The sequence below is a fragment of the Petaurus breviceps genome, unplaced genomic scaffold (genome assembly GCF_028583685.1).
Source record: "Petaurus breviceps papuanus isolate PSGF00001 unplaced genomic scaffold, PetGlider_PUasm1.0 688, whole genome shotgun sequence".
NCBI classification, from domain to species: Eukaryota; Metazoa; Chordata; class Mammalia; order Diprotodontia; family Petauridae; genus Petaurus; species Petaurus breviceps.
In genome coordinates, this window is record NW_027186457.1 from 6,556,837 (window position 1) to 6,583,552 (window position 26,716).

The 26,716-nt window shown below is 38.1% G+C and overlaps 1 protein-coding gene across 3 annotated transcripts in view; it reads right to left on the reverse strand.

Moving 5' to 3' along the window:
- The window catches only part of DOCK10 (dedicator of cytokinesis 10), a 366,705-nt gene that overhangs the window by 191,330 nt on the left and 148,659 nt on the right, over nt 1-26,716 (reverse strand). For all 3 annotated transcript variants that reach the window (XM_069104543.1, XM_069104541.1, XM_069104544.1), the window contains exon 2: nt 15,370-15,489. In XM_069104543.1, coding sequence (XP_068960644.1) covers nt 15,370-15,489 — 120 coding nt within the window. The remainder of the gene's footprint in view (nt 1-15,369; nt 15,490-26,716) is intronic.

The window sequence follows — 26,716 nt, forward strand, 5'->3', positions numbered from 1 at the left end:
GAAGAAGAAGAAGAAGAAGAAGAAGAAGAAGAAGAAGAAGAAGAAGAGGAAGAAGATGGAGGAGGAGGTACAGTGAATAGAGTGCCAGGCCCAGAGTGAAGAAGACCCCATCTTCCTGAGTTCAAATCCAGCCTCAGACACTTGCTAGCTTTGTGACCCTGGGCAAGACATTTAACCCTGTTTGTTTCTGTTTCCCCATCTGTATAATGAGCTGGAGATGGAAATGACAAACCACTCCAGTATTTTTGCCAAGAAAACCCCAAATGGAGTCACAAAGAGTTGGGAATGACTGAACAACAACAATGATCATTTGGTTTTACAATTTCTTTTAGAGCTGTAAGGGACCTAAAGATCATTTAGTTTAACTACATCATTTTATTTATTGTCTTGTTCCTTAATTATTTTTGTGTATATGAACACACACACCCATATATATGTGTGTATATATACATATACATGTATATATGTGTATACATATATATGATTATATTCTATGTTTATTTTGTCTTCACAGCATGTAGCAGTATTAGGTACATAGGAGATACTCATTAAATACTTTATATTGTAAGCTTCCTAAAGGATAATTGATCATCTTTTTATAACTTATGTCTAGTACACTGCTTGACACGTAATAAGCACTTAATAGTGTGTTGAATTGTTAAAACAGATCCTTTGGAATGGTCCATAAAAATGAATCTTCAGTAGGTCCTTTTACTTTAATTGAGTGCTAATTTTCAAATGGCTATATAGATGTATTAAGGGGAAAAATAGTTAGCCCCTTCTTTCAAATTGCCCAGATTGCTCCTCTGGCTCTGCCACTTTCTAGTTATTTCACTGCAGACAAATCACTTACCAACCTCACTGGGTATGAGTTTGCATGACTGTAAAATGAAAGGATCTGTGAAGTCCCTTACATACCACTGAGTGTCCTAAGATACTATCTTAGTCTGACCATTTTCTAGTGGACACAGTCTAGAGTAGAAAGCATTCTAAACATAGTCAATATCTTCTAACTGGTCACTTGGTATAATGCTCTCTTTAAGAAATTAACTAGATTAAGATTAATATCTCTGCAAAATATTTTCAGTAGTATTAACATCTATGTGCTAAGTAAACCTTTAAAGCTTGTTTCTCAGCTGCAGAAGTAGAAACATCAGAAGGAAATTCAACTCTATAATAATATATCATGAATCAAGAGGAAAAGCAGAAGGGGGAAGGAACCCCAGGAACATTTTGCTCTACTGGTTAAAAAATGAAGTCATTCTCCTTCCTCCAATAGAATGACTCAGGTATCTCAGTTCTAGAATTCCCCTTTGCTGCTTACATTTAACAATCAAAATTTGTCAATGTTATTTTAAGTCAGTAATTTAATTAGTCTCAATATCAAGTCAAATGAAAGTTAGAGTTATACCAAACATTAGAATCCTAAATATTTATAAGTATAGAAAATGCTTAGTTATAGATTCCAGGAAGTCGATAAATCAGCCAGTCCTTCAGCAGAATAGTATGAGTTTTCATATTTGAAGAGGACATTATTGATTTTGCCTAGGGGGCACTGATATATGACCAGTAGTTTTTTTCCATAGTCCATACCTTCATTAAATCTCTAGCAACAACTAAAATCTACAAATCTGGTAAACTTGGCATCTTTACTTTTTTAAGGGACTTATTGTCTTTCTGATCCGTTGTATTTATGACCCCAGCCCATGGCACAAGTGCCTGGTACATAGGTGGTGATTAATCGGTATTTAGTAATTGCTTAACTGATTGAAGATGTTTACATAAGATGGACTCAAGGGGAGTTTCTAGAGGATGAATATGAAAGCATAGCATTGTTTTATAAGAATGATGTCAGGAATGCTACAACTCAGCATTCAATAGGATGATGGGAACTGATAATGGAGTAGGGAAAGGAACAAGCATTTATTAAGCACCTACTAGGTGATGGACTCTTACAAATATTGTGCCAGGCACTTTTTATAAATATTATTTCATTTGGTCTTCAAAAAAACCCTTGGAGGTGGGTGCTATTATGAGTCTAATTTCACAGTTGAGGAAACTGAGGCAGGGAGTGGTTAAAGTCACTTAAGTAAGGGTCTGAGGTCAAATTTGAACCCAGATCTTCCTGACTCCCCACTTAATGCTCTATCTCCTGTACCAACTAGGCTAACCTACTCAAATTTTGTTCTCCTTGTGTTTTTAGTTGTTTGTTTTTTTGTTTTGGCAAGAAGGTAATCTTTGTATTAGAAACAAAGAAAAAAAATGGCTAATAGAGAATTGAATTGAAACCCCCAAATAAGTAGAATGATAACAAGAGAACATCTAGCTTCCCTTTAAGACACAGAATCAACTGAACCACATCCAGAAGATGAAAAGATCTAGCAATGTGATTGCTGAGTCTCTGTTAGTGATAGCTGAAAGATTATGGGCACTGGGAGAGATGCTATAGAAGGCAAATCTGTCCAGTTTTCAAAAAAGGTAAGAGTTGAGTCTGCAGCTATCAGGGAGTTTGATTTTGATTCTTGGCAAAATTCTAAAATGTATCATTAAAGGAATGGTTATTGAGCATCTAAAAAGGAATTGATTATAAAGATTCAAGATGCCTCTTTTGATGGTTACTAGCTTACTGAAAGAAATTACCTAGGTTTCATCAGCGTTTGACAGTCTCCATGCCATTCTTATGGATAAGATGAAAATATGTAGACTAGATGACAATAGTGACATGGGTTAAAATGTTGTTGAATATCAGTATCTGAGGAGTCAAAATGAATAGTTCAATGGTAACTTGGAGGGTATTATCTACTGGTGTGATTCGGGGATGTATGCTTGGTGCTAAGTTGATTGACATCTTTATCATTTAGAAAGACATTAATGATCTGTCTATCAAGCTGAAGATGACCTAAATTAGGAGAGATGACAACCATTTTGGAAGGCAGAATTAAAATTCTCCAAAGATCTTAACAGGTCTGAATTTTGGGCCAAATCAAGTAAGATACTATTCGATAGGGCTAAATACGTGTTATTACATAGAGTAAACAAATAACTTCACAAGTAAAAGATTGAAAAAGTCTGGATAAGCAGCAATTTTATGAAAAACATCTGGGGGTTCTAGTCAATTTCAAGTTTGATATGGCTCTCCAGTTTTGGTTGTCAAGCTAATGTGATCTTAAACTACAGAAAGATGACAACAGGTTCAAGACTAGGCCTAGGAAGTCCCAATATAATCTGCTCTGGTCAAACCACATTTGGGGTATTGTGTTCAATTCTTTTTTTCTGTTGTAATTTAATCATTTTATTAATAAGGCCAGCAGGTTATCATTATTATTATTTCTGCAAGGCAATTGGGGTTAAGTGACTTGCCTAGGGTCACACAGCTAGCAAGTGTCAAGCTGGATTTGAATTCACGTCCTCCTCTGACTCCAGGACTGGTACTCTATCCACCACTGTACCACCTACCTGCCCCAATATCTGCAGGTTATTAACAAAAGGATGGTCATTTGTCTTTTTTAGATCAAAGACCCATAATGGCAGTGAGGTCACAGTTTATACATCCTTTGAGTAGGCGGTATTCCTGAGGGATGCCTAATTACATTTTATTGTTTCATCAAATTAAGGGTGGGCTATCTTGGGGTATGTGACTTAAGTCACTCAAATTTTGGTTAAAGAGACATCAATTTCCATATCACCTGTCTTGATAATAGAAAGAATCAACATTTTCCCAGGATCTGTCTGAGCAAAAACAATGAGCAGGAAGGTACCCATTAGCTTGGACTTAGAATTTCTTTTACTGTCTGATTAGATCTTGGTGTGGGTAAATCTCTAAGAGAAATTTCCCATACTGGTTGATTTCTGGATGAAGAAGTAGAAAAGGGGAAAAAAAAAACCTTCGTGGTCCTAATACAATAATTAGTTATTAAATATAAGAGAGGTAATATTTGTTTTTCACATATCCCCATCTGATTCTGATTAAGAGACGTAGTCCCCTCAACAAATCACTAACTAATACTACAAAAACTTCAGTAAGGGTTCTTGATTATGGGGCTTATGATAGGTGACAGTATGAGGAGGAAAATGAGAGAAATTAACTGATGCATTGACAAAACCAAATGGGTCAATCTACTTTAGTAAGTAGACTTTAAAGATAAAAGATGAAAAGGTAAAAAAGTAAACTGTAAAAAAATGTCCATGTAAGGGCTCGGAAGTTTCATCTCGTTCTCAAGATCCCGTCTGACGTAGCTCTCTGGCCTGGGCGTGGTCTCAGTGCAGTTTCCAGCTGACTGGATTCTTAGACTCACATCACTTGTAGAGGTCCTCTTTCTTCTTTTTTTGCAAGAAAATCTCCCATAAAATTAGTCTTCACTAACTGTCTTAACACAATTTTAAATTACTCTGCCAATAATCAGGTCAAATAATAAAAGTTAACCCAACCCTTATGTCCCTATTATTATAAAAATTAAATTTGGAGCTTTGTAGACAAGGATTTTACAATTTTAGGGTAATTGTATTCAATTCTTGGCATAACATTTTAGAAAGGACTTTAAAAGGATTGACATCATCCAGAGGAAGTTAAGAAAGATAGGCTAACATGACAAAACAGGAAAATTATAAATGCTGGAGAAGATGTGGGAAAATTGGAACACTTATACATTGTTGGTGGAGTTGTGAACTGATCCAACCATTATGGACAGCAATTTGGAATTATGCACAAAGGGATATAAAACATATTCTTTAACCCAGCAATACCACTTCTAGGGCTGTATCATAAACAGATCATATAAGTCTGAAAAGGACCCATAGGTACAAAAAATATTTATAGAAGCTCTTTTTGTGGTGGCAAAGAATTGGAAATCAAGGGGATGACCATCAATTTTGTAATGGCTAAACAAGTCTTGGCATATGAATGTAATGGAATATTACTGCGGTATAAGAAATTAGCAGCAGACACACATCATAATAACTTGGAAAGTCTTGTATGAACTGATGCTGAGTGAGGGGAGCAGAACCAGGAGAACATAGTACACAATTACAGACACATTATATCTGTAATGACTAACTTTGACAGACTTGGCTCTTTTCAGCAATGCATGGTTCTAAGACAACTCCAAAAGACTCAAGATGGAAAAGGCTATTCACATAGAGGGAAAGAACTATGAAGTCTGAATGCAGATAGAAGCAAACTATTTGCTCTCTCTATTTTTTGTTTTGTTTCTTCTCTCTTGTGGTTCATGCCATTGGTTATAATTCTTCTGTGAAAAATATGTTTAATGTGAAGGTGTATGTAGAACCTATATCGGATTGCATGCTGCCTTGGGCGGGGGCGGGGGGAGAGATGAGAAGGAGAGGGAGATAATTTGGAACTCAAAAACTTGTGGAACTGAAAGTTGTAAACTAGAATAAATAAATTAAAAGAAAAAAAAATCTAGTGCCTTGAAATCATTCCATAAGAGAAGAGATTCAAGTACTTGAGAATATTTAAGCTAGAGAAGACCCAAGGCCAAGCAACTATCTTTAAATACAAAGTGTCCTAGAAGTCTAAATATGGCTTTAAGTTTTAGTAGTTTTTAATACTATTAGCTTTCAAGTTATTAGAACTCAAAACCACACTAAAACTTTTGGGGCACCCTGTTTTTGAGGTGCTACAATGTGGAAGAGGAATTTACTTTGTTCTGACTGGCTCAGGAATCAGGAGCAATGGATAGAAGGGGAAGAGAACCAAGTTTTAGCTTGACATAATGACAAACCTTTCAATAATTAATAATCAAAAAATGAAACAAACTGCTTTAGAAATCTCTTGGTTTCCCTTTACCTGGAGGCTATCAAATAAGTCCACTACTTGGATATGTTGTCAAGGGTTTCCTTGATCAGGTATGGGTGGAATAAACAGCTTCTGCAGTCCTGAGAGTGTTGGACATTGTGAATACTTAAGTAAGTAATTAAAAAGTACTTAGGTACTTTCCCCTTATTGTCTATTTCAAATGTCCATTAGGGCTACATCAGTCAACTTTGCAAAACAACAGTATTTGGTTTCCACTGATTTTCTATTATCAACGGCTTCTAGGGGTAAAGCCAAAGATGTTTGAGTAAAAGCAGGGACTCACTTGAGCTCTCCCCCAAACCTCTCTGAATACTTGTAAAAATGATTCTAAACAAATTCTAGCACAGCAGCATCTACAAAGAGACAGAGTGAAACAAATTTTCCAGTTCAAGACAACCTGCATGGCCGATGGGAAAGGTCTGCTGCAACTGTCTGGGAGAGGAGCATAGTCCATCATGGGCCAAGAGAGAACAGACTGGGCCCCAGAGCAGGGAAAACTTGGAACAGGCCTCTGGGGGCTGAATCAGTGGCAAGTGAGGTAGTTTCCAGATTTTTCAACCCACAAATACCAAATACAATGTAGAAGATCAGTGGGAACAGTCTGTCAGACCTGGGTGAGAGAGGAGCACAGACCAACCCCAGCCCCAGTACATCCCTGGGGTGGCAGCAGTGGTTGCTTTCAGAGCTCTTCACCCACAGATGGTAAGGGTCTGAACAACTGGCCAGAAGGAGATTACAGGGGTCTGTTTGCTGACATCAAGGCAGGACTCTGTTGCTTTGCCCATACTTGGATCTGTGTTGCAGTCCTGGGGTGAGGAGGAGCACTGACATAGCAGAGCTGTGTGGCAGTAGTGGAGAGGGAACCCTCCTCAAAGTTCTAGAGCAGAAAAGAATTCTTGTGGTCACTCACACACACACAGGAGAGGAGTAAACATCTCTTCTTAGATCATACCACCTTGGAAGAGCTGAAAAACTTACAGGTCCCTAGAAGTATCTCTGAAAATAACTGCAAAAAATCCCTCAATCTTGGAAGGGCACAACCTCCACATTGGCAGCAGAACCCTACCTTAACAAAGAGTTAAAAAGTCAAGTAAATTGACTGGGAAAATGAGCAAACATGGGGAATGGGGAACTCAGACTATAGAAACTTACTTTGGTGACAAGGAAGATCAAAACATCAATCAAAAGAAAACAACAAAGTCAAAACTCCTACATCAAAAGCCTCCAAGAAGAATATGAATTGGTCTCAGGCCATGGAAGAGCTCAAAAAGGATTTTGAAAATCAAGTAAGAGAGGTAGAGGGAAAATTGGGAAGAGAAATGAGAGTGATACAAGAAAGTAATGAAAAACAAGTCAACAGCTTGCTAAAGGATACCTCCCCAAAATACTGAAGAAAATAACACTTTAAAAAATAGACTAGATTAAATGAAAAAGAAAAATGAAGAAGCCAGTGAGGATAAGAATGTCTTAAAAAATTGGTAAAATGGGAAAGGAATTCCAAAAGCTCACTGAAGAAAATAATTCCTAAAAATTCAGAATAGAGCAAATGGAAGCTAATATCTCTATGAGAAACCAAGAAATTATAAAACAAAATAAAAAGAATGAAAAAAAACAGAAGATAATGTAAAATGTCTCATTGGAAAAACAACTGATATGGAAAATATATCCAGGAGAGATCATTTAAAAACTTCTGGACCACCTGAAAACTATGATAAAAAAAAAATAAAGAGCCTAGACATCATCTTTCAAGAAATTATCAAGGAAAACTGACCTGATATTCTAGAATCAGAGGGTAAAATACAAATTGAAAGAATCCACTGATCACCTCCTGAAAGAGATCCCAAAAGAAAAACTCCTAGGAATATTATAGCCAAATTCCAGAGTTCCCAGGTCAAGGAGAAAATATTGCAAGCATCCAGAAAGAAACAATTCAAGTACCATGGAAACACAATCAGGATAACACTAGATTTAGCAGCTTCTACATTAAGAGATAGGAGGGGTTAGAATATGATATTCCAAAGGTCAAAGGATCTAGGATTAAAACCAAGAATCACCTACCCAGCAAAACTGAGTGTAATCATGAGGTAGAAAAATTGACATTCAATGACACAGAGGAATCTAATGCATTCTTGAGAAGTCAGAGCTAAATTTAAAAAAAACCTGAGTTTCAAATACAAGACTCAAGAGAAGCATGAAAAGGTAAACAGGAAAGAAAAATCATAAAGTTCTTACTAAAGTTGAACTGTTTACATTCTTACATGGAAAGATGATATTTGTAACTCATGAGACTTTTCTAATTCTTAGGATAGTTGGGGGGAATACATACATACATGCATGCATACATACATACATACATACATATATACATGTATAGAGAGAGACAGAGAAAGACAGAGACAGAGACAGAGAGACAGAGGCAGAGACAGACAGAGACAGAGAGACAGAGGGAAAGAGACAGAAACAGATAGAGACTGAAGGCACAGGGTAAGTTGAATATGAAGGGAAGATATCTAAAAATAAAACTCAGGGGTGACAGCTGAATGTACTGGGAGAAGGAGAAAAGAAGAGGTAGAATGGGGTAAATTATTTTATATAAAAGAGGGAATAAAAAGCAGAGGGGAAGAGGGGGCAGGTGAGAGGGAATGAGGGAAATTTACTCTCATCAGATTTGGCTTAAGGAGGGAATAACATACACACTCAATTGGGTATGGAAATCTATCTTACCCTACAGGAAAATGGGAGGGGGGGGAAGGGATAAAAAAGGGAGGTGTGATAGAAGGGAGGGCAGATTGAGGAGAGGGTAATTCAGAAGCAAACACTTTGAGGAGGAACAGGGTCCAAGAAGAGAACAGAATACATGGGGGCTAGGATAGAATGGAAGGAAATATAGGTAGTCTTTCACAACATGGCTGTTATGGAAGCATTTTGCATGACTAAACATGCTTGCCCTCTCAATAATGGTGAGTAGGGAGGGAGGAAGGGAGAGAATTTGGAACTCCAAGTTTTAAACACAAATGTTAAAAATTGTTTTTACATACAACTGGGAAATAAGATACACAGGCAACGAGGTATAGAAATCTATTTTTAAAACAAATTTAAAAAAAAGAAACCAATTTTACCCTACAAGAAAATAGAAGGGGAAGGGGATAAGAGAATGGAGGTCATGACAGAAGGGAGGGCAGACTGGTGGAAAGGGTAACCAGAATGCATGGCTATGGAGTGGGGGAAGGGGAGAGATGGGGAGAAAATTTGGAACTCAAAATCTTGTGGAAGTGAATGTTGAAAACTAAAATAAATAGATAAATAGAAATATGAAAAAGAAAACAACTTCAAAAAGAAAGCCAAGAAAGCAAACTGAAAATAGTATGTTTATTGGTTTTTTCCAATGTTCTTTATGACTAAATGCTACTGGGAGAAATTTTGCATAACAATTTCAGTCAAGTGCTCCCAGAATCATAATGGAAATAGAGCTTAGACTCTACTATGTCAGAGCAGAATAGTATTTTCTGTGTAATAGAGTACAAATGTAGTAAACAAGATTCTGACCTATTTCATTTATCTTTCCTAAAAAAGACACTATCAATAGACTAAGGATGATCAGCCTGTTTTCAAACCTCTAATTCTACTTACTCCCTCTTGTTTTAGTCTGTTGGGTATGAATTCATTCAACCAACATTTACAAAGTCCTCACTCTACAAAGATTACTCTGTGTTTGGTGCTGAGGGAGATACAAATCTTAAAGGGATGTATAATGAACATCCAGGAAAGGGATGCAATGAGTATAAAGTGAGAGCATGGACCTGTCCTCATGGAACTTACAATCTAATTGACAGATAGACAAACTTACATCAGAACCACAGAGTCCTAGGACTAGAAGGAATCATTCAGGCCATCAAGTTCAATAACAATTGAACAAGAATTCTCTACAGAGTATTAATTAATGAAAACACATTTATCTACTGTGTTTCCCCAATAATAAGACACTGTCTTATTATTTTTTTTGGAAAGAAAAACACTAGAGGGCTTATTTTCAGGGGAGGGCTTATGTTGTCCTGCCTCAGCTCTCCTCTGCGGCACTGCTCTCAATGGCGCCAGCAAGCAAATCACTGGGGAAGAACAGGATGATGCACTCACTGCTGCAGCTCTGATTGGATGCAGCTCGGAGCGCGGCGTGTGTTTCACCCGGGAGGAGGGGGGGGGACGGTGCATAGAGAGGGTACCGTAATGTAGCGTGTAGCGCAGGGGATCACCTTCGCTACAGTAGCAATCTCAATAGGGCTTATTTTCGGGGGAGGACTTATTTTAGAGGAATCTTACACAGTAAGGGGAGGGCTTATTTTCGGGATAGGTCTTATTATCGGGGAAACACGTAGCATCTACTATTATTAGGCACAAAACAATGTGGTCAATAAGTGATTGTACAGATTTTGCTTAATGATTACCAGGATGAGAGGAAACCCTGTTACCTCCCCTAGTAACCCATTCCTCTTGTTGATGGTTCCCCTCTTTAGGAAGTTTTTCTTTATGTAAGTTTGAAGTCAAAACCACTCATATTGAAACCAAGCCAAAAATTTGCTTTTTTTCCAGGCTTGCCTTCTGGAGTTGAGTAGAACAAGTTTGTCCTTAAAAGTACAAAACTTTCCAATAGTTAGTTACCTAGACTATGACCATGATGACCACCATGTGACAACTCTACAACATTGATAAACTGTAATACAAAACACTACCTGCCAAAAATGAAAGTTTGTCCATTAATTCACCAAGCCTTTCAGCAATGGAGAAGAGCAGAATCACATCATCTTTCACTCTTTAACAAAGTCACAACTGAGGATGGCACATAAGGGATCTAGAAGGTGGTAGTGAAATACACTTGTGATTCACCCACTCTGTCCTTAGGAGACTATTGGTCAGTTGATAAACATGTAATGTCTACTACTATGTGGAAGGCTCTATGCCAAGTGTTAGGGATACAAAAAGAGGCAAAAATAACAGTTCCTGCCCTCAAGGAGCTTACAGTCTAATAGGGGAGACTACATACAAACAAATATATGCAAAGAAAGTTATATACAGGATAAATAGGAAATAATTAGCAGAGGGAAGGCACTGGAATTAAGTGGAGTTGGGAAAAGCATTCTGTAGAAGATAAAATTTTACTTGGGATTTAAAGGAAGGCAGGGAAGATGAAAATAATCAAAGGAACAAAGATTGTCCCTAAAACAGCAATTTAAGATAACATTAACATCACATCTGGTTTTGCAGTAGTGGATATATTTAGATTGTTCATATACACAGCACAAAGTCTCTGATTCTTAAAGAAATCCAATCATTTTACTCTCTTTGTCCACATCAGTTTAAATCAACATTGTGCTTTTGCAATCAGTCCTCTGGCACCATTACTCTGCTTCTGAGTCCCATGTTCCTTAGTATAATTCTATTTACTTTGTAAGCTCTAAAGACATATTGATTTGATAAATGAATCAATGAGTCAAGGCCTGTTCCGTGGTGTTGCTGTTCAGTAACTGAAAGTAGAGTCATCATGGTAATTATAGAATCAGGCAGTTCTCTCACTTGTAGGCTGGAGACTAGATTCACAAAATCATTCACGGGGGGTTGGGGTGGGGTAGAGAACTGGCAGTTTCTGTCACAGGGGATTCAAACAGCCCCACATATAACCATCTATTGCCTTCCACAGGATGTTGTGGACCACCATCTGGGAAAGGAATTACGTTCTCTCATGATCTACTGGATAAGTGGCACATTAGGTGGAGTACTGGGTCCGGAGTCAGGAAAACCTGGGTTCAAATTTGGCCTCAGATTCTTACCAGCTATGTGACCTTGGGCAAATCAGCCTCTGCTTGCCTCAGTTGCCTCAACTGTAAAATGGGGATGATAATAGAACCTTCCTCCCAAGGTTCTACTGAGGATTAAATGAGATAATATTTGTAATATGCTTAACACAGTGCCTAGGACTTATTGGGTGCTACATAAATGTGTGCTATTATCATTATTATTGTTATTATTATTAATATATCATTATCATTATTATTAATTATTACTTCTCAGTTCTTACAAGATGCACATGTAACAACAGGATCTGATAGCCAGGCCAAGCAGATTTCTGTCAATTAATCAATTAGCATTTCCTATGGGCCTGCTATGTGCCAGGCAGTCAGACAGGACTAGAGGATTGCATAGAGAGGTCAAGGAATGGCTTTCCCCCAGACCACAAATTCATTCTTTTCATAAGAATACAGGAGAGATAAATATGAAGATCTCTTACAAAGCAAAACTTTGTAGTTAATAAATACTAAAAGTCAACTTTTTGTTTTCATCTGACTAATCTGAGTTAAGATTTGACCTGTGCTGTGGCACAGGGTTTTTAAAAATGATAGGTATTTGATAACAATTAGATATTAATTCTAAATGATAGAATTAGAGAGCAATCAGGGTAATAGTTTATTTAATCCTTCAAATTCATTTTAACCCTTATTTCATTTGTTAAAACCTCAAATTCATTTGTTTAACTCTTCAATGTTTGCAAAACACTTTACTGTGTTCTCTCCTTTTGAGCTTTACAACAACCCTGTGAAGAAGGTGCCATTATTATCCCCATTTTATAGGTGGGAAAAGAGACTTGAGAGGTTTATTGACCGGCTCACAGTCAACTGCTAGGTAATTGTAAGTGTCTGAGGCAGGATTTGAATTCAGATCTTGATTCCAGGATCAGTGTTCTATCTACTGCCCCATATATTTATCCTAAAAGTATACAGTACAGGCATTAGCATGTCTATGTGGGGGAAATAATAATAATCACAGCTCATATTAACATTGTGCTGTGAGGTTTACAAAGCTCTTGCCTCAATAGAAGGTAAGCCTTATGATGAAAGGGGCTGTTTTGTTCTTGTCATTGTGTTTTCATTGTTCAGCACAGCATCTGGCATAGAGTAGGTCCTTAACAGGGGCAGCTAGACAGTGTAGAGGATAGAGTGCCACATCAGAAGTTGGAAAGACTCATTTTTGGGTGTTCAAATCTGACTTCAGACAATTATCAGTATCACCCTGGGAAAGTCACTTAAACCCTATTTGCCTCAGTTTCCTCATCTGTAAAATGAGCTGGAGAAGGAAATGTCAAACTACTCCAGTATCTTTGCTAAGGAAACCCCAAATGAGGTCATGAAGAGTCAAAGATGATTGAAATAACTGAGTAACAATGAGGTGCTTAATAAATGCTTGTGAATTGATTGAACAACACCCGGAGGGAGACAGCATATGTAAAGTTAGCCCCATTTTACAGGTGAGGAAATAGGTACAGAGAAATTAATTGACTTGCTCAGTCAGTCACCCAGCCAGGGTGAGCAGTAAGTTTACAGAGTAATCAATCATATGGGTTGATGTGGCTGGTTATTTAGAAGGAAGTGAAAGAGCCTGGCAAGTGTCAGAGATGGGGATCCCATTCAACTTGATTCTTTGTACACTAAGATGTGGTCAATTTTAAATATTACATGGACACTAACTTGAAAAAGAAAGCCCAGAAAAGTGTCCGCTGAGACAGTTTGTTCCAACTTAATGAGTGATGAAAGATGACAAAGAAGGCTTCTTAATTATGTGTGCCTTCTCATGGTCATTTGAATACCATCCCTGCCATTCATAATATGAGGTTTTGGGATACTTAAGTCGCTTTAACTTTTCTGGGTCTCAGTTTCCTTATCTGGCAAATGGAGCAGTTGAACCGGATGACCTCTGAGATTTCTTCCCACACTCAATCTGAGGCCCAATGATCCTACTAACTTTGTCTCCTTCCTTTTCCTTCTAAGTATAGAAATAGGACTTTTCGGGTTTATCAGATAGTTGGCTAAGCTAAACAGAAGAAAGGAAACATTTCCCCCATTTGCATAGTTTTGCTTGTGCTTGGTTTTGTTTTTGAGAGAAAGGAGCTGCCCTGGAAGATTGCCTTTTTTTTTTTTTTTTGGGGTCACAGAAATGAAAACAAGGATGTGGGGAGAGAGTTAAGTGTGTTAAACCTTGCATTTAGAGTTCAAGTACTACATATTTTGGTCAAACTAAGGAAGTGCATTTCAGCTTGTGATAAGCCCCAAACTGCCAAACACAAAAGTACAAGACAATATAATATGCAGTGCATCGAGTAGGTTTGGGGTTTAGGAGAGTACCTTAATACCTTTTGTATTTATCTGTCTATTAGACTGATGGAAGAAGCAGCAAGAGGCTGGTGTCCTAGACCCAGTTCTGTTACTAACTAGCTTTGTGACCTTGGGGCAAGGCAATTCCCAGCTCCAGGTCTTAAATTTCCTTACCAGTAAAATGGTGGTGGAGGAGACTGGAATAGAAGCTCTCTAAGTACTCTTCCACATCTAAATCATTTGTCAACTTGTTTCATTTATTCTTTTCTATCTCACTTTATACCTTAATCTTAAGAATGTTTCTTTTTCTTTTTTAAAAGGATTAGGAGCATCCAAATTTGTGATCACAGTCTTGTAGGGAATTACCAGTATGTAAATTTCCTCTGAAGATTGATAATGTCACCTGAAATTTATAGTCTTAGAGAATTGTCTGGGGGTCCCAATCAGCTTGTCCATGGTCATCCAATAAGTGTATGACTCTGAAATCTGAAACTTGGGTCTCGATTTCAAGGAGGGCCCTTTATTCACTGGACCTGGCTGCCTCTTCCTAGTTAATTTAAAAAAAAATAATGAAAATGAGGGATATTTGATATTCAGATTTGAGCCAAATACATGGGGGGAATCAAGAATTGGAAGTAGTTTAGATTGGTAGTCTGGTCAGTGGTCACAGTGGTTTGGACTAGCAGACAAAGGCATCGAGTGGGTGGGAATATCTGCATGATGCAATCACATTTGTTATTTGAGAGAAGGTTACCAAGAAAAGTATAGGTTTCCACAGGACTTAATAGGATTCAGAGCTCAAAGGAAGTCTAGCAATTAGCTTGTCTAACCACTTCATTTTATCCAGTGAAGAAACTGGGACCCAGAAAAGGTTAAGCAACTTATTCAAACAGAAATCAGACAGAACCCTGGTTCACTGATTCAATTCTTAATTAGCTGAGTCACCTGACTTGTGAAGTATACTATATTATATTTGGGTCAGAGGATTGGGTTTGAACCCTGGCCCTCACAGTTGTGCAAAAAAGTCCAGTGTTTAGGGCTACAGTTTCCATCCCCCAGAAAAATAAAGGAATTAGATAAGATGATTTCCAAGGCCTCTTACAGATCAAAATCTATTTCCCACACTTTTAGACCCTTTTAGGAAGAAACAAAAAAATGGGCTGCCAAAATGCTACTACAAAGCTATCCTTCACTATCCTTAGAAATAATTTGGAATATTATTCATTCCCCCTAGCTGGCTTATTTTAATCATCTTTATTTTTATATTGTGTCTTATGCAGACTACTCACTTTTCTAACCAAATCCAAGCACAAGTCTTTCTGATCAGCACTGCATCCAATACTGTCAAACACTGTCAACAGCACTCTCAAACTCAATCAGGATTTAAGTGCTTTGAAAAAAAAAAAGGGTACTTACTGAGAAGTCATCATTGGGAAAGAAAATGAGATCTCTAAGAGGATCATTCCAGTAAGTTTTCTCAAGCTCTTCAATGACTGTCTCATAATCCAAGGGCTCCAGAAGTCTGGGTCTCTCTTGCTATAGAAAAAGAAAACACATCATGGTAACCTCATTCGAATATTCTCGCAGATCACACTGAGTCTCATGTTTTAGAAGTATTCAGCTATTGCCATTCTAGCTCTGGTTAAATCACAGGCTTTTGCAGAATATTTGAGTTCATCAATGAACAATATAGGAACCATATGTCTCCAACCCACCCTCCACAAAAAAACCAAAATAAAACAAAACACAATGGCAACATAGACAGATGTTGACCCAGCCTCCACCCGAAGACCTCCAATGAGGTGGTCCCATGCCCACTACCACCCAAGGCGGGACATTTGACTTTTGGACAGCACCAATTGTTAGAAGTTCACTGGTCAAGCATAAATTAACCACTGGCAACTCCTGCTAATTGTTCTTGGTTCTACTCTCTGGGATGAAGCAAAAATAATTCCACTTTTGTGTCTTAAGCCTTTCAAACACTTGAAGACAGTCATCATATCCTTTCCAAGTCTGCCCTTCCTCAAGATGACGATCCTTTGTAACACTGCTACTTTATCCAAATTTAAAACAATATGAAAAAATTTTTGTACTATTTGAATCCATTGCCATTGACTCTTTGATTCCACGAAAGTTTCCATTCCGCATGGCAATCAAATCTATTGTATGCATGAAATACCAGTTGGGTCCAATACAACAAACATTCTTAAAGCACCTAGGTCATTTTGCTAGGACTGAAGATACAAAAGACAAAAGAAAAACTACTCCCTACCCTCTGATTATCAGTTTCCTCCTTCTTCTACTTAGGGCAGGGGCATTCAATATATAAGATAGATACATGATAATTTCAGGGAAAGAGAGAGAAAATTAAGGAAATCTGGAAGGATTTCTTTTTTTTTTTTTAATGCAATTGGGGTTAAAGTAACTTGCTCAAGGTTACACGGCCAGGTGTTTCTGGTGTTAAGTGTCTGAGCCCAGATTCAATCCCAGGCCATCCTGACTCTGGGGCAGGTGCTCTTACTCACCGTGCTACCTGGCCACCCCTGGAAGGATTTCTTGTAGGAGAAGGCATCTGAGATGAGCCTTGAAGAAAATTAAATATACTAAGAGATGGAGGTGAAAAGTCATTGCATTCTTGCTTTTGGACTGCCACTAAAAACATTTTCTGCATTTAGCTTTGTTTGAGCTCTAGAGTGACCTTAATGCAGTTTCTTGCTGGTTTAGACACTTCCTTGTGGGTTCTGTTGGTCAGTTTTTTAAATGTTGGCATCCTACAAGCAATAAAAGCACCACAGGCTGTCTGAGTTGGCACTGAAGCCTGGATCAAGTGTCAGAATTAATTGCTTGGCTCTCAGCATCCTTACTGCTGATGAGAAGAGCTGGGCTGCTCTCTAATAGAGCAGCACAACAGACCCATTGTGGACTCAGTGCACTGGAAACAGAAACGATTCTGGAGAGAAATCACCTAATAGCCTTCGTGCCTCCATAAATAGAAAGAGGGGATTAGAGAGAGTGGAGATAAGGGGGGAAGAAGATAAACAAGAGAGAGAATGAAGCTATATGGAAATTTTAAAAATATCATCAGTCTCATGATTTCTTTGGTGTAGGCAACTCCCAGGGTGGAAACTTTCTCCACTGATAAAGATCAGCAAGTCATGTATAATTTATAATCTTGGGGAGTTGTTTGGGTTAAATTACTTGCTCAAGGTCACACGGGTCAGTACCCATCACAGGCAAGCCTTGAATCTGGGCCTTCATGACTGAAAAGTCAACCCTCTACTACTGATACTTCTCAAAGACAGCTAGGTGGTATAGTGTATAGAGTGCCAGGCTTTGAGTCATGAAGATTCAGGTCATGAATTCAAAGTCAGACTCAGACACTTAGTAGCCTTGTGACTCTGAGCAAATCACCCCAGGTTGCCTCAGTTTCCTCATCTGTAAAGTGAGGATAATACCAGCACCTAATTTGAGACATCTTTATAAGGCGTTTAGCACAGTGCCTGGAACATAGTAGGTGCTATATAAATGTTAGTTGTTATTATATCTATTCTTAGATAATATTCTTTAGACAGCAGAAATTTTTTGTATACAGTGAATTCTGGGATCCTGGGCAGCTGTAGTGTTGGGTATAAACTGGAAAGTTAAGTAATCACTAAGCTCTTCCTTAAATGAAAGAAAGCAAACATCTTTCATTGCCCACAACTGAGTATTTTTCAAAGAAATTTCACACAATCTGTTAAATGTACAATGAAATTAGTGGTACAACAATAACCAAAAAAAAAAAAAAAAAGGGAAATTGTTTTTCTTTTATTTCTAGGCCTCCCTCCAAAGATCTCTGATGACTAATGTTGCAACAACATACTTCAATGTTGGAATAATTGTGAGTGGGTGACCTGAAGCAGCATTTAAATGATTATTTGGATGATTTTCCAAGAACACAAATAAAATAGATGAGAGGAACAGTGGGCCAACTCTAAGGCTGTTTAAAAACTTCTATCATAAAGCAACATCATGTTTTGCTAAGAGCACAAATAATTGATGACTGAATAGTTAAGGAAACAAAGAATGTTAGAAATGGATAGATTCTTAGAGGTCACCCAGTTCACCCCTTCATTCTTTATCCTGCAGATAAAAAAACTGAAATTAAGAAATTAAGTGGAGGACAACACTGTGTATTAAAAAAATGTTATTAAATGTGGAAAAAAAGTCTAGGTTTTAATCTTTTTTTTTTTTTTTTGCTTTTTTTGGAGGGTGGGAGGTAGGGCAATTGGGGTTAAGTGACTTGCCCATGGTCACATGGCTAGTAAGTGTTAAGTGTCTGAGGGTGGATTTGAACTCAGGTCCTCCTGACTCCAGGGCCAGTGTTCTATTCACTGTACCACCTAGCCACCCCTAGCTTTTAATCTTGTCTCTGTGTGACTTTGGGTAAATGGCATACTTTGTCTAGATCAATTTCTTCCTCTGTAAAATTAGAGGTCTGGACTTTTTGGACTAAGACCCATATTACAGTTCTAAATCTTATAATCTGATGGTATGGGGCAAAGAATATTTGAGTCAGATATGTGGGTTTGAGTCCTTGTTCTATCCCACTAGCTGTGTGATCTTAGAAAAATCACTTCACCACTCTGATCATCAGTTTCCTCATCCATGAAACATAGGCAACAGCACTTATCCTGGCTGCATCACAGGGTTGTTTGTGAGGATCAAATGGAACCACTGAATTTGATTTGAGATAAAAAGCATGATATAAATATGATCAGTTATCATCTAGAGCAGGACTTCTTCACTATTTTGTGTGTCCCAGATCCCTCTGACAGTCTGATGAAGATCTAGGGACTCCTCAGAACAACGGCTTTATTTATTTATTTATTTATTTTTAAGCAATCGGGGTTAAGTAACTTGCTCAAGGTTACACAGCCAGTTATTTCTGGGTGTGGTGCTGAGTGTCTGAGCCCGGGATTCGATCTCCAGGTCATCCCAACACTGGAGCCGGTACTCTTACTCGCTGAGCAACCTGGCCGCCCCTAGAACAATGTTTTTAAATGCATAAAATGAAACCCATAAGATTGCAATGGAAATCACTTATATTGAAATAGTTATCTCTGTATGCAGAGAAAAGAACTGGTCAATAGAAATATGTATATAATGGTTTTATATATACACATACATAGTTGTGTCTAATGATAGCCATCTCTAGTGGGGGAGAAGGGAAGAAAAAAAGGGGAAAAAGTGTCATGATATTTTTATTATATATTTATAAGGAATAGCAAGTTCTGCATCATAGATTTGCAGTTTCATGTACAACCATCTCTTCTTTCTCTTCTATTTTGTTATGGAAATGCTTGTTTTATTTCTTAAGTTCAGAATAAAATAAATAAAATTAGAAAAAGTTAAATGTGTTATATACTTTAAAAAAAGAGCAAGATGAACATGATAGAGCTTAGTTGTTTCACATAAAAAAGAAAAGAATATCAGATGGATAGCTAACATGTGCTATCCTTCATCAACTATAGGAGTTATTCTATCATAAAACTTAATTTCTTCATAAAAATAAATGAGTAATTGAATTGGAAGAAAGAAAAACAGTTATCAAAGTATTTTAAATATTTACGAACCCCAGGTTAAGAGCCCCTACCCTAGGGCTGAAACTAAAGCTATAAAAATGCTACCTCTAAGAAAAACATAGCCAAAGATTCATCTCATCCTATTTCATGAGCTTTCCTAAACAGTCATTTGTTTCACCTGCCAGTTACAAAGGTCCTTCTTGTTGCCTGTCTCCACTATAGGCAAACCATTTCTTTATCTCTTTTTTTCCTGAATTCTCCTATTTTGCTACATATGAGAACAAACTGTGTACATACAACAAGATGCAAAGCATCTCTTCTGCATGAGATTACCTAAGTGTTCCTAGAAGAAAACAAAACAAAACAAAAACAAAACACCAATGGTGCATAGCCTCAGCTGGGTCCTTCTTGTTGATTGACAGCCCTACTCCTATTAATTTCCTATCTTAAAGCATAATCTGTAAAACAAAAAAGTCAGACATGAATGATAATCAGCTCCTTTCTTATTTGGATTGGATAGGTGAAATGTGACTTGAATGAGCAAGATGCCACTGAAAGTTTGAAGCAGGAAGGTGGGAGTAGATAGGTAGTCATGAAAGGGTGATAAAAAGAGTTTAGGATCTTCATGAAAAATACAGAAGAATTTCAATCTCTGATTTAATTATTATTATTATTTTTAAAATAAGAAGTTGTGGCATTCCAGGAAATTCCTTTTCCAAGGTATCAATCAACATCATTAAGCACTGCCTACATGTTAGGTATTGGATCAATTAACTCAAAATATTGATTCATAGTCCCACAAACATGAAATTAAACAGGGAAATGGTAATTAGATGTTCTATACTGTTACTAGCCCGGAATTTGGCAGAGCTTAACTCAAATATATTTTGCATGTGTGAAAGGGAAATCCTGGCTATTTGGTTAGGAATCGTATTTGGAGTAGGACTGCCTGTTCAGGGTACTAGTTGAGTAGATGTAAGCAAGGATGCTGTGATCAGTTAATTTCTCATGACTGCTTCTTATAGAGACATTGAGAGAAGCCCGGTAACTGAACAGACTTGATTTAAAATTTTAACAACAGTAGGATTGTCTCTCCTGAATTTAATTTGTCTGTTTCTTTTGGAAATGGACCAACTGGAATAAGCCAAGTGCCAAGATTATGTTGAATTGGATTGGATTTTTTTATAATGCCTTTTATATACTCTATCTCAAATGAGTAACGAATTTCATTAGCTGTTCTGAAATGATTCTATGCATGTGAAAAGGCATTCACTAGTACCTTTTATTATGCACCAGGGCTGGTGTTGGGAAACAGTAGTGAGTTGTTGGCCATGCTCTTTTTCTAGTGTCAAGGGATGGTTGGCGTTCATTTGTTCCATTTAACTAAACCCCAAAATAATCTCCAATTTAATTTCATATAGGAAGAATGGGGCCCCGACACAAAGGAAACATTTTCTCATGATTGTAACCTATTTTGAAAGAGGCAAGGATCCAGCCCAGAACTTGAGACTTCACTCACCAAAACTAGTTTTCCAGGACACCAAATGCTTGTCTCAGAACCTGTCCAGGGCACCTTGCCTTCAAGTCTCAGTACTCTTTCACTCTGGGCCCCTTTAATTAGCTTTCTTGATCTCTTAGACCTTGCCTAGCACCTGAGTCAACATGGCTCTCTGGGTCAAGTTCAGAAATCAGCTGCATATAAACTCTAAAACGCTCTCCTCCTTCTACCACTGTCCTCTTTCTACCTGCCTGTCTCTTCTACCCTGTTTCCAGATAGTGCAGACCACAAGATTGCATTTTCGAGGGTTTGTCTGCAAGAGAAAAAGGGATATAAAATCTATGGAAAAATATAGGTGATGACATGAAGCAATAAAGGAAATCTACCTAGTTCTGGACTAGGGGGTCCTAAAATTAGCAAATTACCCTGTTCTTTCCCAGGTCACTTCCGGTCTGTCCAACTGTTCCTCAGTCTCCTTTGCTCTTTTATATTCATTGTACACCATCTCACTTAGTAACCTACCTCATCATTTCTCATGGCTTCAATTGTCTCTGCAAATGACTTCCAAACATACATATTCAGCCTTAGTATCTTCCCTTACCTCTATTTTCTTGTCAATTGCCATTTGGATATTTCAAGTTATATATACTAAAGGCATTTTAAGGGGGAAGTTAGGTGGTTCAGAGTGCTGGACCTGGAATCAGGAAGACGTGAGTTCAAATCCAGCCTCAGATACTTACTAGCTGTCTGATTCTAGGCAAGGCACTCAACTTCTATTTGCCTTAATCTGCCAGAGAAGGAAATGACAAACCACTCCATTGCCTTTGCCAACAAAAGCTCATGAACAATATTGGTCCACAAGGTCATGAAAAATCAGACTTGACTGAACAATTACAGGCTATTCAAACGGAACCAACAGAAAGGTTCCCAGACCCCTGCAACAACAGCACTGTCCTTCACCAGTGGACAGTATTCACTCTGTCTGCAGGACAGTCTCCAGACCCCTGCAACAACAGTACTGTCCCTCATCAGTGGACAGTATTCACTCTCTGTCTGCAGGACAGTCTCAGGGCTTCTTAACCAAATGCCAGGTTCCAGGACTTCTTCAACAGGACAGTCTTTCACCAGTGGACAAATCTGGCAAAATAACATCAAAACAGACAGACAAAGTACCAGCAAAACAGCCATGTCTCCTCAGTCCTTGGCAGCTCAGGGGGGCAGGTCTCAAAAGTCCAGGGCAATTCAAAGCGGCCACCAGCAATTCTCTTAGTCTCTCTCTCTCCACGAGGTGCTGCTTCCAAAAAGATCTTCCGCCTCTCTCTAGTGTCTCTCCAAATCTACCTCACCAGCTCCTCCCAGTTCAGGACTTTCTTTTCACATCAACAAGCCCATCCCACAGGTGGGATTAACAAACTCTGGGTTTTAACACAATCAATTTGAGAACCAAGCCAATACAGGGGAATCTTTAATTGCCATTACTATCACAATGCCCAAAAAAGAATCGACTGTTTTCACACCCCAAACCTACCCCAATACCAAACTCTCATTACTATCAAGGGCAGGATTATCCTCTCAATCACCCAGACTCATAGCTATGAGGTCATGCTTGACTCCTCACATTTATCTGATATATTTAACCAGTTGCTGAATTTTATTCATTTAATCTTGCATACATCCCGTTCTCTCCACTCACACAGGCACTCCCCTAGTTCAGACCCTCATCATGTTTCACCTGGATTACTGTAATTACCCCCTAATAGTTCTTTCTATCACAATATTCGTCCTTGGATTCATTCTCCACTGAACAGTCAAAGTGATTCCCTTTAAGTTCAGGCCTGACCATGTCATCACATTGATTCCCCCACCCCCAACACAAGCACACATTAAAAAAAAAAGTCCAGTAGATCCCAATAGCCTCTAAGGTCAAATGTAAACTCTGTTTGGCATTTTACAGCTTTTCACAATCTGACCCCATCCTACCTTTTCAACTTTCTTACATGTTCCCTCACTCCACTCTCTTAACCTTGCCCCTCCATAAGCTCAGTGGTCCAACTCTTCTGAACTTTTTGCTATTCTTTTCATATAACGCTATATCTCTGTAGTGTTCACCACACTGGCATACCCAGGATGGCTGCTAGCACAGGTTCTTAGATCTGCTTTGCTAGGAAAGATAGCTGTTCAAGGGGTCAATAATCTTTTTTTTTTTTTTTGCCTTTTGGAGGGCTATTGGGGCTAAATAACTTGCCCAAGGTTACACAGCTAGTTTTTTTTTTTTTTTTGTGGGTGTTAAGTATCTGAGGCTGGAACCGAACTCGGGTCCTCCTGACTCCAGGGCCGGCGCTTTACTCACTGCATCACCTAGCCGCCCAACAATCTTTTTAATTACATTCATTATCTCAGGGGGGAAAGTCAGCACCTTGAACTTTAGAAAAAAATACAAACAGAGAAATAAAAACCAACAGGTAGGGCTCTGACTGTGTGAATCAACTATATACTTTACATATATCCCTGGATCGAGAGAGCCTTTACATCTGAGCAGCTGGGGAGCTTTGAACTTACGGCCACTCAGAATCCTGACCATGGAGTCACAAGATCCTTCTCATAAGTGAGCATCCAAAGTAAAACACCAACTCAGAGTACATATACACTTATCACAGCCAGAATGCATCACAACCTTCCTGACTCAGTGCCCACTTAGAAATTAGAAATGTGTGAAAGCCTTCCTACAAGCAAGCCTCCCCTAAGCAAGCTTCCCTTAATGGGCTCCATAGGAGGTCTATTAATGAGGGAAGATCTTAAATCCCATTAACATTACTATCTCCCATCTCTGTGCCTTTATAATTACTATCCCTCATACCTGGATACCATCCCCACTGACTTCCACTCTTTAGAATTCCTGATTTACTTCAAGATTTAGGTCAAAAGTCACACCATTAGCCTTTCCCACTCTCCCAGTTCCTGGTGTCATATGTGCATGTTGTCTTCCTCACTAGAATGTAAGTTCAGCTAAGATGATTTTATTTTTTGCATTTTTAATCTGAGCACCTAGCACTGTGTGGCTGGCACACAATAGTTGCTTTATAAATACTGTTAAGTGATTGAGATTTTCATTGGTAGGGAGAGTTTCCTCACCTGGAATGTTGTTCAGATGTATCCAACTCTCTGTGACCCTATTTGGGGTTTTCTTGGCAAAGATACTGGAGTGGTTTTGCCATTTCATTTTCCAGCTCATTTTACAGATGAGGAACTGAGGAAAATGGGCTAAGTGACCTACCCACAGCTAATGAGTGTCTGAGGCTGGATTTGAACTTATAAAGATGAATCTTCCTGACTTTAGGCCCAGCACTCTACCCACTGTGCCACCTAGCTTTCCACATATAATGCCCTATCTCAAAAAATCACTATAAATTACATTGATAGGCATTTTTTCGTGCACTATTCCCTTCATGGAAGTAAGGACATAAGATCAAGCAAGGTAATATAAACATGTAAATAAGACAGTTTCTATCACTTCAAAATCAGAGCAATTTAACAGAAGTCATCCCCAGAATTCACAAGAGAAGTTCTACTAATTCTTATAAGATCAAATCTAATATCTCAAAGTCTTTGAGCAGTGCCATTACCACAACCAAAACTCCAAACATCAACATGACTCGTCTAGAACAAGAAGATAGAATTCATGCCCTCAACACCAAGAACCCCAGGTTTCATTTGTCATCACTTTTTGTTATGATTTATTTGCTAATTTTTAGGAAAAATATAGAAGAGATTCATGACCTCCTAGGCCCAAAGTGGGGTCATGGGTCATGTCTGGGGATATTATCAGTATAACAGTATGGATAGCTAACAGGTTATCCTTTCCTGACCTTGGAATACACAGAAGGTAATGGAAGGGGAACTCAGGTAGCTGGAATGGGGTTTAAGTTTGTGGGACTCTAGCCTCTTTCTGGTCCAGTTTTTCAAATACAATTATATTGGCCCTATTTTCCTCTAGTTCTGTCTTCTATAAAACATGAATGTGTACTGTAGTCATGTTTTCAATAAGAGCATGATAATGAAAATAATAAATGCAGTGAAAATAATGGTGTTTAGAGGCATCATGGGGCTATGTAAAAAAGGAGAGAACCTGAGTTTGAATCCCAGCTCTGCCACTGATGTCACTTTAACCTGATTTTCCTTATTTGTAAAATAAGGGGCCTACATTAGATGGCCTCCAAACTCTAAAACTACAATTCCATATATAAAATACATTTTTTGATCAAAGGAATCACTCTCTCCATTATAATTTTATGTAATTATTTTATTTTGCATATTAGAGTTAACTACCTATTTTTTTCTTATCAAAGCAATCTCACTTTAGGGGATTAGCCTATATTGGGGGGGGCAGTATATTTAAGATAATATGACATTTATTTATTTTACTTTTATACTAACATTTTCAGAATTATTCTAGGGAGAAACAGAGAAAGTCAATATAAAAGGTATAAAATAAAAGATGAAGCCTAAACAACTAACAAATTCTACTTTTAATTTTTTAAAAGGTAGGGGAGAACAGAGATAATCAGCAATAAGTCATAGTTTTTATAATTGAGAACAAAGGCTTAAGTCAGTGACAAGGGAAGCACAATTAGGAGATCATCTATTAATGTTCTATTTTTAGTTTTAAAGAGAATGACAATCATTTATTAAGTCAGAAAGACACTTTGTATTGATCACAACTATGGTTTGCCACTTCAAAGTGAACCATTCCTCACTGTGTGAAGTTTGGGGCCCTTTGAGGAAGCTGACAGGCCTGGAATTTACATCTGACTTAATATCTAATTGTAAGCAAATTATCTTTGACTTATGGAACTCATGCTTTTAATGACAGCTGGTATGGATAGTTCAAACATGCAAATGATTAGAGCAGAATATAAGCAGAATCTTAATTAATGCATATGTAAATTGTTTTTCCCCATTGGTCCTTAAGTCTATGGAATGTCCTACACAAAGAAAAGCCAAAAGCCTCAAACTGATGAATCAGGGAGTGGTTATTTATACTCCAAAAGGATTATTCATATCATGTAATACGTTACTGCAAGACTCTTTAAAGTAGTGAGCTCCAGGCAGTTTTCAAATGAAAAAACAGAGAAATACAAGTATGGCACTGGGGAGTGGGGAGGCACTCCCCAGCTAATTTATAAACTCTCACTCAAAATGGCAGAATGGATCTCCAGTGGGACGACCCTCAGGGGCTGAGTTTATAGCACTGCTGTATATGAGCTCCCCATGCTTTAACACTAACAATGAGTTAATTAGCTTTTTCTCCCACAAATGTACAGAAGGTCTGTGAGGAGAGTAGGTTCAAATTTAAAGCAAAAAGGTAGTAAGCAATACATACATAGACAACACCTGTACAAAGGGGTAACAGGATTTCTCACTCCCGGGAGTCACTTTATTACAACTCATGATGTTCCGTGCAGGTGCGGCTATCTGCTGGGCCCAAAGATCAATGTCCTTTGTGGAATCTATAAACAGCATTCGTCTTTATTACAAAAGGTTGTGTTCCCCAAACTGACTCTTCTGAGGAGACTATTATTCATGGCAAGGTTCTAATGGAAATTTATTGAATAAAAGAAATGCTGACCATGATGGTTGCAGAGAAATATGGAAAAGACTTGTATAAACTGATACAAATTAAAATGAGCTGAACCAAGAAGGT